Here is a 13518-nt window from a genome sequence, read left to right as displayed (position 1 = left end):
ACTGTAATGGTATGGCTTCACAGTATCTTGTGTTTTGACCGACAAATATTAGCCAGTATGGTGGTCCATCTTCTCTATACCTCGGAATGTTTTCCAAGATATCCATAAACCAAGCATTTGGTGTTGAACTAAAGATTTTTATCATGAGTGCTTTCTTTGTGCCTTAGAAACATAGGGGTCCTTGTTTGGATTCGTCATTTTTACCCTATAAGAAATGGGTTTATTTGGCGCATTAGCAGGAGTTGCATCCAGATTTTTGCCCGCAGTGGGAACAATAGCCAGAGGTGTATTTGGAGTTGGAAGGAAGATTTTGAGTACATTAGGTATACTTAAAGAGAAAGCACAACCTATTATACAAACTGTACAGAAAGGTTGGGATGTAGCACGAGATGCAGCAAATCTTATTCCAAATCCTGAAACAAGAGGAAAAGTTCAAGGATGGATGGACAATGTAGGAAGACAAGCAGGAAACTATTATAACAAAGCAAATGACTACTATAACCAAGCAGGACACTATATGGACCAAGGTGAAAGATTCTTTAACAGAGGATATAACCATGCACAACAATGGGTAAACAATAACCAACCTCAACCGCCTCAAACGTGGGGAATGTAAAGTTTTTTACTGAGATGAAATGAACAATACAGCATTGAGACAAATGGGTTCAAGATGGATTTGTCGGCTTCCAGCAGTTACACAACCACGTGTTTGTCAAGTTCTTCCTATACCTCAGGAAGTTTTAGACCGACTTAAAAAACCTAAACAACCAGTTGAAAACAAAACAAACTAAAATTTTTACTGAGATGAAATGACCGAAGAAGTTGAAACGGTAGATTTGACACCACAAACAAAAAGTTCAGAACCATTGTCAAAACCTGTCAAAGAACTTACAGATGAAGAGAAAAATTCAATAATAGAAAGTGCCAGGTCTGGAAATACAAACCCTAACTACAAAGTCACTTTTCATAGAAATGGAACGGCAAGTATCTCAAAAAAGAAACAGACTCTCACAAATAAAATATTGAAGTCTGAAGGAGCTTTCGAGACAACAGATGGAAAAGTTTACTTCACTGACCAACAGTTCATTATAGAACATCTCATTGACTTAGAGTCGAAATATTCTAAACTTTACAACAAACACAAAAAGTTGAAAGGAAAACAAAAACAAATGGCATATGATATTTATGAAGATGTTGACGACACAACTGTTCCTGCAGGTGAGGTAAAGTCAGAGGAACCGAAAAGTGACGAAAAACCGATAGAAGAAGAGAAACCAAAAACTGAAGATAAACCAAAACCAAAGTTTAGTTTCCAAACTAAACCAAGTCAACCTTCATTAGCTGGTATGGGTTGGCGTCAAAGACTTCTGGTAGCAGGTGGCTATGTAAAGTAAAGAAAAAAAACATTTTTTTATTTTTATAAAAATGCCCCCGTATAGAATGGATAGAAGGTCTGCTAGAATAAAAGCAGAGTTAGAAAGATATGGTTGGAGAGTTTCAAAGAAGTTTAAATATAGGAAGGGAAGACCCATAAAAGTCTATGACAAATTGTCTGGTCTTCGCTATGAAATGGACTTAGAAACAGCACGCGCAAATTATCCAAACAGACTAGAGAGGTTAGAAGAAGAACGTCTTATGAACATGCCTTTCGATGTTAGTGAACCTCAAGTTGAAGGACACGACGGCTTTGCCAGATTCTACTGGAAACATGACGAACAATTGCATCCTTTGAGAAGGAAAAAAGGAAAAGGTGAAGACGCACATGCTCCCATGGAAAGAACAAGATATGCATATGAAAAGTACCGTGAAGTTAGAAGTCAAATTACATCTGGTCGAACCTTTACAGTAAACTTTGACGAAGGAAAGAACAAAGAAGGCTTCATGGGAGTACTTGCTGCAATTCAAGATGGAAATAAGAAAGGATACAATCTCAGATTGACCATAACAGATTTGGACGGTCATATATACTATGCGCATGGCAATGTCACAACAGCTGCAATGCTTCTTGACGCTTTCAAGACTACAAAGAGAGAACAAATGGTTGACTCCGACTCAGACATTTTGAATGCAATTGAAGGAATTGCAAGTGTAAAAGTTGAATGGTACCAACCTAACCCTCAAGCAGTCAGACAACATGCTGGATACTTCCCGTTCATAAATAAGTCTGACATTGACTTGACAGGTATGGAATTTACAATTCAATTGAAACAATTGTCAATGAACCTTGTATTCTTACATGTCTCAGGAACTCTGGTCTTGTTCAGAAGAGAAAATGAAGTATCTTGAGTCATGTGTGAAGACAAGGTACATTCTCAGAGGTCAATTGGCAAAAATTGCACCGTTGGCAAATGTCAATATCCGAGTCAACATTCCGACTGAGAAAGGTTCTTCACATGACGACTATGTTGTTGACAAAGACTTACCATGGTTGAAGATTGTAATTGTCCACAACCACTTCATGTTGAACGAAAGTCTTACAAACCCATTGTTCGGAAAAGGCAAGTGCAACATTGTCAGAGCTGTTAACATTCTTTTCGAGAAAGGTTTGTTGGAACCAATTCCAGATGACAAGCTGACAGAAACTTTTGTACCAAAAGACGAAACAAACTTTTCACTGTTAGCAAGACCAAAAGTTGTTCCAGACAAAGTTCTAGTACAAAAGAAGTACACAGTTCCAAAAGGAGTTGGATTGTTCGGATACCAACCTGAACCAGAAGAACTTCCAATGAGGTTGCAAGAACTTCAAGATGCTATAAACAAACTTCCATTGAGACATCCAATTGACGTCAAATTGTATTGGAGAGCATCTGAGTTAGGTCAGAAGGTTTTATATGAAACAGGTTGCTTCGACGATGTTTATGAGATAACAGGAGAAGTTTCTCAGAAGATAAGAGACTCACTTGAATTTCCACGAACTGGACCATTGGTTGCGACAAGTTCGACTCAGATGAAAAGATATACTATGTCGACCTTAACGCTGCGTACATGAGGTTCGTCCAATATATCCCGACTGGAATTCCAAACGAAGATGGTGAGTTCCCAGGAAGGAACTATACAGTTGGAAAAGTCATACAACAACTGTATGATATTAGGAAAGCTTCAAACCCCAAACTTGCAATGACACTCAAATTGCTTATGAATTCGACATGGGGATATTCCATTAAAGAAACCTCAAGAGATGAAGAGTAAACATTATGAGAAGGTCGACAACTTTGTTGAAAGGTTTTCTCCTTTTGTTTTGAAGTACGAATTCACTCAAGGTCAAAGTGGCTTAGTAACCACATTAAAACCTATTGTCGAACATTGGTCTTACCCTCAGTTCGCAAAGGCAGTCCTTGACAACTACAACAAATTCTTCTCGAAGTCAAATCCAAAGTGAAGGTTTACTATGAGAACATCGACGCACTCATGACGAACGAAGAAGGCTATAACAAACTCATTGAAATGGGCATGGTCGGTGAAAAGATGGGTCAATTCAAATTGGACAAAATTTTCACCGAAGTTCATGTAATATCGAAAAGGAAGTACTGGGGTGTTAAAGAAGATGGTGAAATAGTTAAACATTGCATGAAATAAAAAATTTTTATTCGAATTTGAATCGGACAGGTCGAGTTACACCATTCTTGGTCTCAAACTCATATATAACCTGTTTGTCTGTATTTTCGTCGACTATGGCACGAGACACAAACATTGACCAAACGGACAAAAAGTGTCATTTCAGATGGTCACGCAGCCAATCGCATTCGAGCACTTCGAAGAAGCCTTACGTTCCAAGGGAGAGGGTGTCTGGTGCAAGGCAGAGGTCATGAAACTCTACGAGCAGTACATCCTCAATGCCTGGGAGGACAAATCGTCCTTGGATTGGCAATTCTACCAACTCCTCTGGGACGACCTCCTACGCAACTGGGATGACGAAAGAGTCCAATTCAGGGTCAGGAACTACTTGTCCAAATTCTCATTAATTTAAGCTACTTAACTAAATAAACACCTAAATTTACTGGGGTTTCCCCCTAAAATAAAATTTTTTTACTCTTAGAACCACTCGAGGTTCTCCTTACGGTTGTTGAGCTTGTCACCGTCAATGTGTCTGACCTTCGTCTTCTTGCCTGGATTTGGAACCCATTGAATTGCGACAAGCTTGCCCATGGAAATTGAACCGCGATTCCGAAGGGTAAGGTTCAAGTGTCCCAAGTTGTTGAGGACTGGGGTAAGAACCTTGCCTGTCTCCTTGTTGCGGATTTGATATGGGTAGGGTTGGGAAATTTCGTAAGTGTCATCGGCAACAAGGGTTGCCCAAACTTCCTCTTCTTTGTGTTTCTCTTCTTCCTCTTCTTCTTCGTGTTTCTCTTCTTCCTCGAAAATTCCTTCTTCAATTTGGTACTCACGAATTACGGTGTTGGAGGTTCTGTCCTTTCCGAGTACCTTCCAGATGGCGTCTATCTCTTCGAAGAAACGGTAGATGAGTCTGGCAAGGTCTCGGTTCTCTCTCGCGTAAATGCGCAAGGTTTCCGTCAAATCATTCAGGCATTTCTCATTGGAAGCTTGGTTCATGAGGACATCGGCTTTGAGCTTGGTCATCTCTTCCATAAGACTACTTTGGAGAGTCTTAACGGTGTTTGTCAGATGAGCTTTCAAATTCAAAATTTGAATTTGAACTGGGCGCTTGTCTGGCAACATTGAAAGGACATCTGCCATTGTGTTCGGCTTCGGTGCTTGTTCGGACATCGAAAAAATGAAGTGGTTTGAGAATGACGGTTTTACTTCAAAAAGCTTGTTATGACGGTTAAGTCATACAACAAGTTTAAAATAATATCTTGTTCTTCTTCTGAACGTTTGTTGTCTCTTCCGATAAAAGTTTGGAACATGAGAACCAAAAAACGTTTTTTGAGATTGCGGAAGAGTTCAGGCAAACGTTCATATTCTGGATATGTTGGGAGCAGTTCGAAACATCTGAGCTGACTTTCGGACAAAATTGGGACAATGTCAGAAAATTCATCTTTGGTCGGATTGCTTGAAGGTAAGTCCCTTACATGTAAGTAGCTCTGGTAAAGTCTTCTCATTTCTGCTAACTTTTGGAGTATAGCTTCGTAGTTTAGAAGTTTTAATTTTAAATGTCTTATTCCACTCTTGACATCTAAACGGTAACTATCCATGAGGTCAAGAGTAGCTTTGGTAGCTTTAAGTGGAGCTATCTGTTCCTTGACTCCTGCAATTTTGGTTGCAATTGTGATTTGAGCTCCTTCAAGTTCGCCGTCTATGTCGTTCTCAACGTCTTCAACCATGGCTTGAAACTCTTCATCGGTCCATTGAGATTGGTGTGGGACGAATTTAACTTGCTTCATTCAAAAAATGAAAAAAATGTTTTTACTCAAAGCGTGCCATGTATATGGCTATAAGAAACTTACCAGAAGGCTTCTTCTTCACATGAGTCTTTGGCAACTTGAGTGTTGGTGTTGGAGTTCTTGGGGGAGGTGGCTCTGAAATTTCAAATCTCTCTCGAGCGCAACAACAGATGTCAGAATAACATTCCCCACTGTCCTTCTTGCCACCATAAATTGTGTATTGACCGAACTTGCATTTGCAGGAAGACCGGTCAATACAAGGTTCACAGTTGAAATAGTTGTACACAAACCTGTTGAGTACGAGTGTGAGTAAAAACATAAAAAAAGTGAAGTTAAAACATAAAAAAAGTGAAGTTAAACGTTAAGGTTTACTGAACTGGTTGGATGTCGCCTTCACAGGTTATGTAGAACGGCTGACCCGAGAAGTGAAGGAGACCCTTGAGAATTTGGCTCATTCTTGGGAAAGGGTTCTCTCTGTTTGGAAGTTGTATCCAAGGACGCTTGGCAAAGAACTTGAGAAGAGCTTCTTTCTTTGCTTGCTTTATGTCGTCGTAGGCTGTCCCGTCTGGTATTTGAATTGGAATTCCAGTCGAAGTCTCGAGATTCAAGGCAGCCCTTCCCGTTATCCAACAGTTAACAAGCTTGCCTTTTACATTCTGCCTGAGGAAGTCTTTAACAAGCTCGTTAATTTCAATTAGGTAAATTGCCTCGTCGGTAGGTTCGACCTCGACCATTGCTACTGTCAGTAAAAGTACTGCTACTGTCAGAAAAAGTACTGCTACTGTCAGTAAAAGTACTGCTACTGTCAGAAAAAGTACTGCTACTGTCAGTAAAAGTACTGCTACTGTCAGTAGCAGTACTGCTAGGAGCAGTAAAAAGGAAAATTTGAGAGGGTTTTCGACGATAAAGTACTGCTACTGTCAGTAAAAGTACTGCTACTGTCAGAAAAAGTACTGCTACTGTCAGTAAAAGTACTGCTACTGTCAGTAAAAGTACTGCTACTGTCAGAAAAAGTACTGCTACTGTCAGTAAAAGTACTGCTACTGTCAGAAAAAGTACTGCTACTGTCAGTAAAAGTACTGCTACTGTCAGTAGCAGTACTGCTAGGAGCAGAGATTTTTATCGTTGTGGTCCGACGGTTAAGCCACAAACAGATGTCCGACGTACCACCAACCGAGCCCATTCCCAAACCAGAAGAACCGAAAGCTGCAGAACCACAACAGTCTCCTCAGCAACCTCAGTTCCAGCAAGTACCTCCGATTTACTACCAATTTCCACCTCAATGTTACTACCCACCACAAGGCTTCCCGAACTACCCTCCTCAGCCTATGCCTTACTTCCCCAACCCTTGGATGTTCCAGCAAGCTCCACCCCAGCAATTCCAATTCCAATCTCAATCGAAGAGAGACCAAGAGTTCGAAGAAGGTCTGAACCGCTTACGCAAAGATTATGCCACAGCCCCTATGGAAGACGACAGGCTTTCAGTCTCTTCCCTCAAATCGACCGATTCGACTCGTACCACAGATTCGGTTCGTGACCGTGAAGACTACCTCAAGCAGTCTGAGAGACTCTTCATCCTACAGCCATTTACAGTTGGAGCTCTCAAGAACATGCGCAATTACGAAGGTCAGACACCAGCTGGAGACCGCAAAACAGACGTACTCGCAAGAGCAGTCCAACTGGTCAAGACAAAGACTGAGATAGTCGACTTCATTCTTGCAGCTTGCCCATACAAGTAAAAAAAATAAACAATTACGAGTTAAACTTTTTACTCTTTCTTTTCTGAGTTGTTTAGAGCTGGTTTCTCTTGTAGAAACCTTTCGTACTCTTCCATGGTCATGTAATTGCGAATTTGGTACGCAATTCCAGGTTCGTTGTTTTTGAACCTTACGTATGTAACGCTTCCATCCTCCTCAGGGAAGTAAGCTGCTAACATCTGACCAAGTTTTCTCGGTGACTCGGAGCTCATAAAAATGTCACTTTTTAAACGTTAAGTTTTTAGTCTTATTTTACCCTTTGTTTACCCTTTGTTTACCCTTTGTTTGTCAAGGTAGTATTGGAGTGCAATTTCTCCAAATTCTCTGTGTCGGAGTTCTTCAGCATTTTCCAAGGTGTACCTGGAGAACTCAAAGAAGTTGTCAAGAACATACTGCCATGCTGCTCTTCTGAGTTCGTCGGTATTTTGGAAGTGTTGCACCTTCGAGTCTTCGGACATGAAAAAATAACACTTTTTCTATTAAACCGTTTTGGCATTTCTCATGAGTGAGTATAGTTCTGCCGAACCATTGGAAGAGAAGAAGTACCCTTGCTGGCAAAAGACAAAAATAGTTGCCTTAGTTGTCATTGCAATTGTACTCGTAATTGAATTCATTGTACTTCTCTTTAAGAAGCTACCATCTTACTAAGACTAAACACTTAGATTTTTCAAGCTTGACTTTTTACAATTTGAATTTTACACCAAAAAATATATTTTAGGGTAGAAGGTTAGATATAACCTCTTTTCTAACCTCTTTTCTACCCTCTTGAATTTGTCATGAGTTTTATACAGAATTCGGCAAAAATATATTTTAGGGTAGAAGGTTAGATATAACCTCTTTTCTAACCTCTTTTCTACCCTCTTGAATTTGTCATGAGTTTTCCCGAAATAAAAAATAAAGTTGGTTTTTTTAAAAAAATATTTTTTATTTTTATTGTAAGAACATGTTAGCAACAACAGCACCAAACTCGTTAGTCATGAACCCAACTTCAATGTTAGTAGAGATGAAAAGCTTCATTCCTTCTTCATATACTTTCGAAAAAGAAATCCAGAAGATAAAGCAAGAACTTTTAACAAGTACTTTAGACTGTAGTGCGAAAGATGAAACAAATGAACAGTATCTTTATGAAATGCAGGATATTATTGACCATTTACCCAAATTGCCTGAAATCCAACAACAAAAGCTTACTATTCCAGAATTCGATGAAATAGAAGTCAAAGCAACTGACTCAGTAGAAATAAAGAAGTTCATACGAAAGGTTAACTATGAATTCCTTGGATTTCATTGCAACCACAAAGTCATGGACAAAGATTGCGACATGGTATATAAGAACATCTCTGACATATACAAATCTGGGGAGTTTAAGACCTACGACAACTTTGTTTCGTTAGTTGCAAAATGTGTATGGCAGATAAGAGATAAAGATAGAAGAGGTAAGATATGGAATGAACAGATAAAACCCGCAACTTTTGAGTTAAAGAGAGCAATTGACGCCTTAGTCATACTAGCAGGTAAGGTTTCAGAATATAACGCAAAAATGAACCCACAATGTTCTAAATGTAAAGCAGCAATGAGGAAATATAACTACTCCGTCAAAGAGATAGAACGTATGCGAAACGACTATGCTGACTTAAAGAGGGAGGCAGAGAAACCAGCAGAAGATAAAATGGACATGTTGACATTTCTAAACAAAAACTATCCAACAGCTGACGATTTCCTTCTTTCAGATGTCAAGAAGAAGTATAAAGAAACCTTCGGCATTGTTAAAACATTCGATGTACTGACAGAAGAAATAGAAGCTACGAAATTGTTTAGAATTTCACGAATTCACAATGTTTACCATGTAAAACGCTTATAAAATAACTGGGGTAGAAATGAGGGTAGAAAACGGGGTAGATATACCCTTCTACCATAAAATATATTTTTATTGAATTCTGAGTAAAATTCTGAGTAAAATATATTTTAGGGCTTGTGTCAAACCGTTGAGTTTTCACAAAATTTAAAAAATAACGTTTACCATGTAAAACGTTTATAAAATAACTGGGGTAGAAATGAGGGTAGAAAACGGGGTAGATATACCCTTCTACCCTAAAATATATTTTTGCTGAAAAAAATGACCAAATTTCATGAAATTTCTCTAGACCGACTTTTACAGGGGTAGCCAAAACTCTATGAAAATCGTGAAAAATAACAGAGTATTTTGACAACTTCAAACAAGTAGAGTAGATGAACTCTTTATTTTTCAAGCTTGACTTTTTACAATTTGAACTTTGTTCGCGTAGATATGAATTCTGAAAGAAGTATGAGGGTCTTGTATGACTTTGTACTTCTCCCATAGTTCATGTCTGTCAAACTTACCTGCCATGGACTCTTTCATAAGTTCCATGAAATCGTCTTCGGACAATCCAGGGAAAAGTATGATATCAGTAAGTATTCTCTTTACATCCTTACTTAAACTCTTTGCTGTCTGTACACAAATGACAACTGAGATGTTAAAGTGTCTGAGCTTCTTAAGAATTCGACACATATCTTGTTCTCTGTTCTTTAACAAAGGATGAGAAGCAAAGTCATCTAAGATAAGAAGACATCTGTGAGGGTAAGTCTTCCAATCGTAAGATTGCAATTTCTTCGAAATGTATTCTATCTCTTTCTGTTTGTTTCTGAAGTGTTTCTTCTCTAATATTCTCTGCATTTCCTCATTTGGGTCTTTAAACTTAGAATTGACATACTCATTTATAGCATTGTACTTCAAAACTCTTCTTTGGTACTTCTTTATCCAATCCAACAACTCAGAGTCTTTTATACATACTAACTTAGACTTTTTTATAATATCTTTGAACGAATTTACGGTTTGGTCAAATTGACCAGAAGTACTACAAATGACTACTAACTCATAGAATGGGTTCTTCTCATCTAGTTCTTGTTGTTGTGCAGCCATTTTAAGATAAGTGAAAGTCTTACCCGACCCAGGTGGTGCGATTAGACCTGTTATACCATTCTGAGCAAATAAGAACTTGTCATGTATGGGTTTTATCTGAGCATTTTCTAACTTCCTCTTGTTCTTGTTTAAAACATTCTCAAATTTCTTGTCAATGTCAGCAAACTTTTTTTCTAACATATTTTTAGAAAAATTAAAATTTTTATCTTTTAGAAAATGTCTAGCGATTTCGCTATCTATATTCGAGACAAGCTTTTCGACAGCAAAACATCTGTCGACCATAAAATCTTACATAGTGTAAACAAGAAAGGTGAATTTGTTCTAAAGTTCTGTTTCTGGGAATATGACAAGAACCATAAAACATTACAAAGAGCAGTCTTAAAATTTGTCAATGACAGACTTGTTGACAGAGATGACGCCGATTGGAAAGATGAAGTCCAACAAAAGTTCTTAGAATGCAAAGAAGGCACATGCGCTGTTCTTGAAGATGAAATAGAAAACAGAATAGAAGAGCTATTAAAGGACAAAGAACTTTTACATAAATATGGTTCTGAGAAATTTGACATAACTCCACCAGAAAAGAAGAAGAAGAGAGAAAGAAAGAAAAGAAAGTAGAAGAGAAGAAAGAACCTGAACCAGTTCCAGAGAAGAGAAATGACATGTAAAAATAAAATTTTATTTTTAGAACATTTCTGGGTCAATGTCAATGTTCTCTTCCTCTTTAGGGCAAACACTGGCTTAGACTCTAAAATCTTTTTACCCAATTTACCTTGAACTTCAACTATCTTAGACTCATAATATTCATAGTCGTCTGCTTTCTTTGGTTCATAAGGTATAACAAGTTTGTATGCTTTGCCTTTTCGAGTTTTGAGAACTTCTGTCAAAATTTTCTTTGACTGCTAACAAACCTTCTATGTCTAAGTCTTCAAATTTGCACCATTTTTCTAACAATAGCAAACTTAACTGGTTCGATGTTCCAAACTTTGTCAAATGTAGACTTTTCAAAATGTAGAAGTAAACATTCAAATATGCGAATGGCTACTTATCTTTGACTTCTGTCATGTACTTATTTACTGAGATGAATTTTGCCATCTTTTCTATCGGATAAAAAAAATTTTTTTTTAAATTTACTCAGAAAAATTTTTCTTTGTATATACGCCGTTCTGTATGTCTAAAAGATTTTTGACATTTGCCAAGAATGTTCGTTTAGACGCTGCCATATAACCATATTCTTGACAATATTGTTTATATTCATCATATAAAGACCTTTCATCTAAACACTCAAAGTTAGTCTCATCTATAAACAGTTCATATACACTCTTGTTTGCTTCTAACAATGTTTGTCTTTCTTCGGTATGTGGAATTTGTCTTGGATTGAACTTTGAAATATCTAATGTCATGAAATATGAGAACAAGTGGTTGTAAAAGTCAGATGTCAAAGTTTCTGCTAAGTCGTCAAAATATTCTGTATCTTGCATATGAGAATCTGACGTTCTGACAACTACATATCTTCTGTCAGAACTTTCTAACTTCATCGGAACAACATTGTTTGAAACCATGATGAAATTTGCAACATTTTCACAAACTCTTTGGTCTTTATATTTTTCTTTCAACAACTCCAACTTTGTCTGTTATAAGACTCTTCAAAGCATCTGAGTTTAAAACCTTTGTTGTATCTATACTTTGAAGTTCGTTACATACTATAAGTTTCATATTCTCTATTGAAGAGTTAAATTTACCGCAGATGTTTTCTAAGTTTGTCATATTCGGATTCGAATAGCCCTCTAACAGTTTGCATAAGATATCTGTAAAGAAAGTGTTCTTACCAGTTCCTTGTTTTCCAATTATGATGAGAGCAGTTTCATTTTTAGCACTTGGATGTTGTAAGATGTTTGCAAACCAACATAAGATATACTCATAGACTCTTTCGTTTCCATTGCATATAATTTCTTTGACATGGTCTAACCAAGCTTCTATAACATTTTCTTTCCATTCTACTTGTTCGTATTTATATCCAGTGAAGATAGAATAGAAGTTTGGAGAAGGTGTATAGAACTTTATACCACGAACTGAAAAATCTTCTAACTTTGACAATAAGATATCCCAAGCATCTAACATCTTCATTCCAACTTGTACGACTTTTATTTTCTTAAGTTTCTGTCTACATTCTTGTTCTGAACTATTGTTGCTCTTGGTTTGTTAAAGACAACATCCCATTCTTTCATGACATAACATTCTGGGGCAGAGTCAACATAAATGACTAAACGTTTCAAATTCTCGACTGCTTTGTTATAGTCTCGAAATGGACACATATTTCTGAATGCTTGGAAGTCATAAAAATCTGAAACATCTATTCTGTACATTTTTATAAAAATAAAAAAAAATATTTTTTTTATTCTTGACTTTGTTGTTCCATTTGTTGTTCTTGAGCTATTTGTTGTTGAAGTTGTTCTTGTAATACAATACTTTCACCAGTTGCATCTTCCAATTCGAAACTTTCTGCCGTCATTGACAAATACATAGGACATAAAAGTTTTACAGGAACAAAGTTTGCGTCAACTAAGGTTAAGTTATTTGCAAAGTGTTTGAGTTCACTAAAGCTGAAATTCTGCATTCGAATGAACAATAGGCAAACCAGCAGAGAAAGTATTGTTTATACGCATAAGTATCTTTTTGGTCATAATAGTTTCTGTCGACATTCGAATAACACTTTGAACCTAAGTTTGAAACAATATAATAAGATTGGTGTGCTTAATGTCAATGGAATAGACAAACCTTGTATGACACCTTTTCCTGTTATAGGAAACTGTTGGTAGTAAAAACCAGATATAAGTTTGTATTATAGCTCATATCGTTTATACTAAACTCAGTCGGACATCCAAACATAATGAAACCTGCTCTAGTTGCAGCACATGTTACATCCGTCCTTAAAGTATTAAATAAGTCAACAAAACCTGTTGGTGGTATATCTGAGTAAGTATCTTCAAAGGAGTATTTTTTACCATTCACAACAATAAAATCTTCTGGTGTCAAAAGAGCAAAACAAGCTTTAGTCGTCATTGTGTTTAAGGTTAGTTTACAATATCGTCCTTGAGGACTTTGTAAGTTTGTTGTTATAGAATTATATGACTCAGGGTTTTTAGTCGTAATAGTATAAACCATTATATCTTCTGCCATTTACTTAGCAAATAAATTTTAATGAAATGTTGTGGTCGTCAAATATTTTTATGACGTCTGGGAAACTATATTTTAAGTTCAACGTTTCACCTCCTTTCATAACGTATATCTTGTCAATGACATTATATGAAACACCACAGCAAGCAATGTCGGGTTCTATTTCTTTGATGTTTATATCGTCTGCCTCTGTCAAAAGTTTCAATAGTTCTTTCAAAACTTCACGAGGTGCAATGACATATGAGTTCACTTTTACAGGGTTGTGTTCGACCAAGTTTAACATTATACCTAAAGCTTGACAAATCTT

The 13518-nt window shown here is 37.0% G+C and overlaps 8 protein-coding genes and 6 pseudogenes across 14 annotated transcripts, besides 1 other annotated feature; 8 read left to right on the top strand and 6 right to left on the bottom strand.

Moving 5' to 3' along the window:
• Window positions 1–13518: part of a mobile genetic element that runs on past both edges of the window.
• On the top strand, window positions 215–616 carry TVAGG3_0028390 (uncharacterized protein; the record flags this gene model as incomplete). Its single annotated transcript, XM_051220357.1, has 1 exon — window positions 215–616. One exon carries the CDS (start codon window positions 215–217, stop codon window positions 614–616), a length of 402 nt encoding a protein of 133 aa, XP_051105343.1.
• On the top strand, window positions 636–791 carry TVAGG3_0028380 (uncharacterized protein; the record flags this gene model as incomplete). Its single annotated transcript, XM_051220356.1, has 1 exon — window positions 636–791. One exon carries the CDS (start codon window positions 636–638, stop codon window positions 789–791), a length of 156 nt encoding a protein of 51 aa, XP_051105342.1.
• On the top strand, window positions 1441–2471 carry TVAGG3_0028370 (annotated as a pseudogene). The gene has a single exon. A coding segment is annotated over exon 1 (1031 nt).
• TVAGG3_0028360 lies at window positions 3722–3984 on the top strand (annotated as a pseudogene). Its single transcript has one exon. A coding segment is annotated over exon 1 (263 nt).
• Window positions 4033–4725, bottom strand: TVAGG3_0028350 (MazG nucleotide pyrophosphohydrolase domain-containing protein; the record flags this gene model as incomplete). Its single annotated transcript, XM_051220355.1, has 1 exon — window positions 4033–4725. The coding sequence occupies one exon, from the start codon at window positions 4723–4725 to the stop codon at window positions 4033–4035; it is 693 nt and encodes a 230-aa protein (XP_051105341.1).
• TVAGG3_0028340 lies at window positions 4913–5342 on the bottom strand (annotated as a pseudogene). Its single transcript has one exon. A coding segment is annotated over exon 1 (430 nt).
• Window positions 5365–5661, bottom strand: TVAGG3_0028330 (uncharacterized protein; the record flags this gene model as incomplete). The annotated part of the gene is made up of 1 exon (XM_051220354.1): window positions 5365–5661. One exon carries the CDS (start codon window positions 5659–5661, stop codon window positions 5365–5367), a length of 297 nt encoding a protein of 98 aa, XP_051105340.1.
• On the top strand, window positions 6497–7081 carry TVAGG3_0028320 (uncharacterized protein; the record flags this gene model as incomplete). The annotated part of the gene is made up of 1 exon (XM_001293598.1): window positions 6497–7081. One exon carries the CDS (start codon window positions 6497–6499, stop codon window positions 7079–7081), a length of 585 nt encoding a protein of 194 aa, XP_001293599.1.
• On the bottom strand, window positions 7111–7311 carry TVAGG3_0028310 (uncharacterized protein; the record flags this gene model as incomplete). Its single annotated transcript, XM_051220353.1, has 1 exon — window positions 7111–7311. One exon carries the CDS (start codon window positions 7309–7311, stop codon window positions 7111–7113), a length of 201 nt encoding a protein of 66 aa, XP_051105339.1.
• TVAGG3_0028300 lies at window positions 8013–8163 on the top strand (annotated as a pseudogene). Its single transcript has one exon. A coding segment is annotated over exon 1 (151 nt).
• On the top strand, window positions 8400–8957 carry TVAGG3_0028290 (organellar and viral DNA polymerase type B; the record flags this gene model as incomplete). Its single annotated transcript, XM_051220352.1, has 1 exon — window positions 8400–8957. One exon carries the CDS (start codon window positions 8400–8402, stop codon window positions 8955–8957), a length of 558 nt encoding a protein of 185 aa, XP_051105338.1.
• TVAGG3_0028280 (protein of unknown function, DUF4106 family) lies at window positions 9342–10037 on the bottom strand (the record flags this gene model as incomplete). Its single annotated transcript, XM_051220351.1, has 1 exon — window positions 9342–10037. The coding sequence occupies one exon, from the start codon at window positions 10035–10037 to the stop codon at window positions 9342–9344; it is 696 nt and encodes a 231-aa protein (XP_051105337.1).
• On the top strand, window positions 10254–10522 carry TVAGG3_0028270 (annotated as a pseudogene). Its single transcript has one exon. A coding segment is annotated over exon 1 (269 nt).
• On the bottom strand, window positions 11165–12262 carry TVAGG3_0028260 (annotated as a pseudogene). The gene has a single exon. A coding segment is annotated over exon 1 (1098 nt).

Source organism: Trichomonas vaginalis, chromosome IV (genome assembly GCF_026262505.1).
Source record: "Trichomonas vaginalis G3 chromosome IV, whole genome shotgun sequence".
NCBI classification, from domain to species: domain Eukaryota; phylum Parabasalia; order Trichomonadida; family Trichomonadidae; genus Trichomonas; species Trichomonas vaginalis.
Note: the sequence above shows the minus strand (reverse complement) of the source record. Positions and strands in the feature narration are given on the sequence as shown.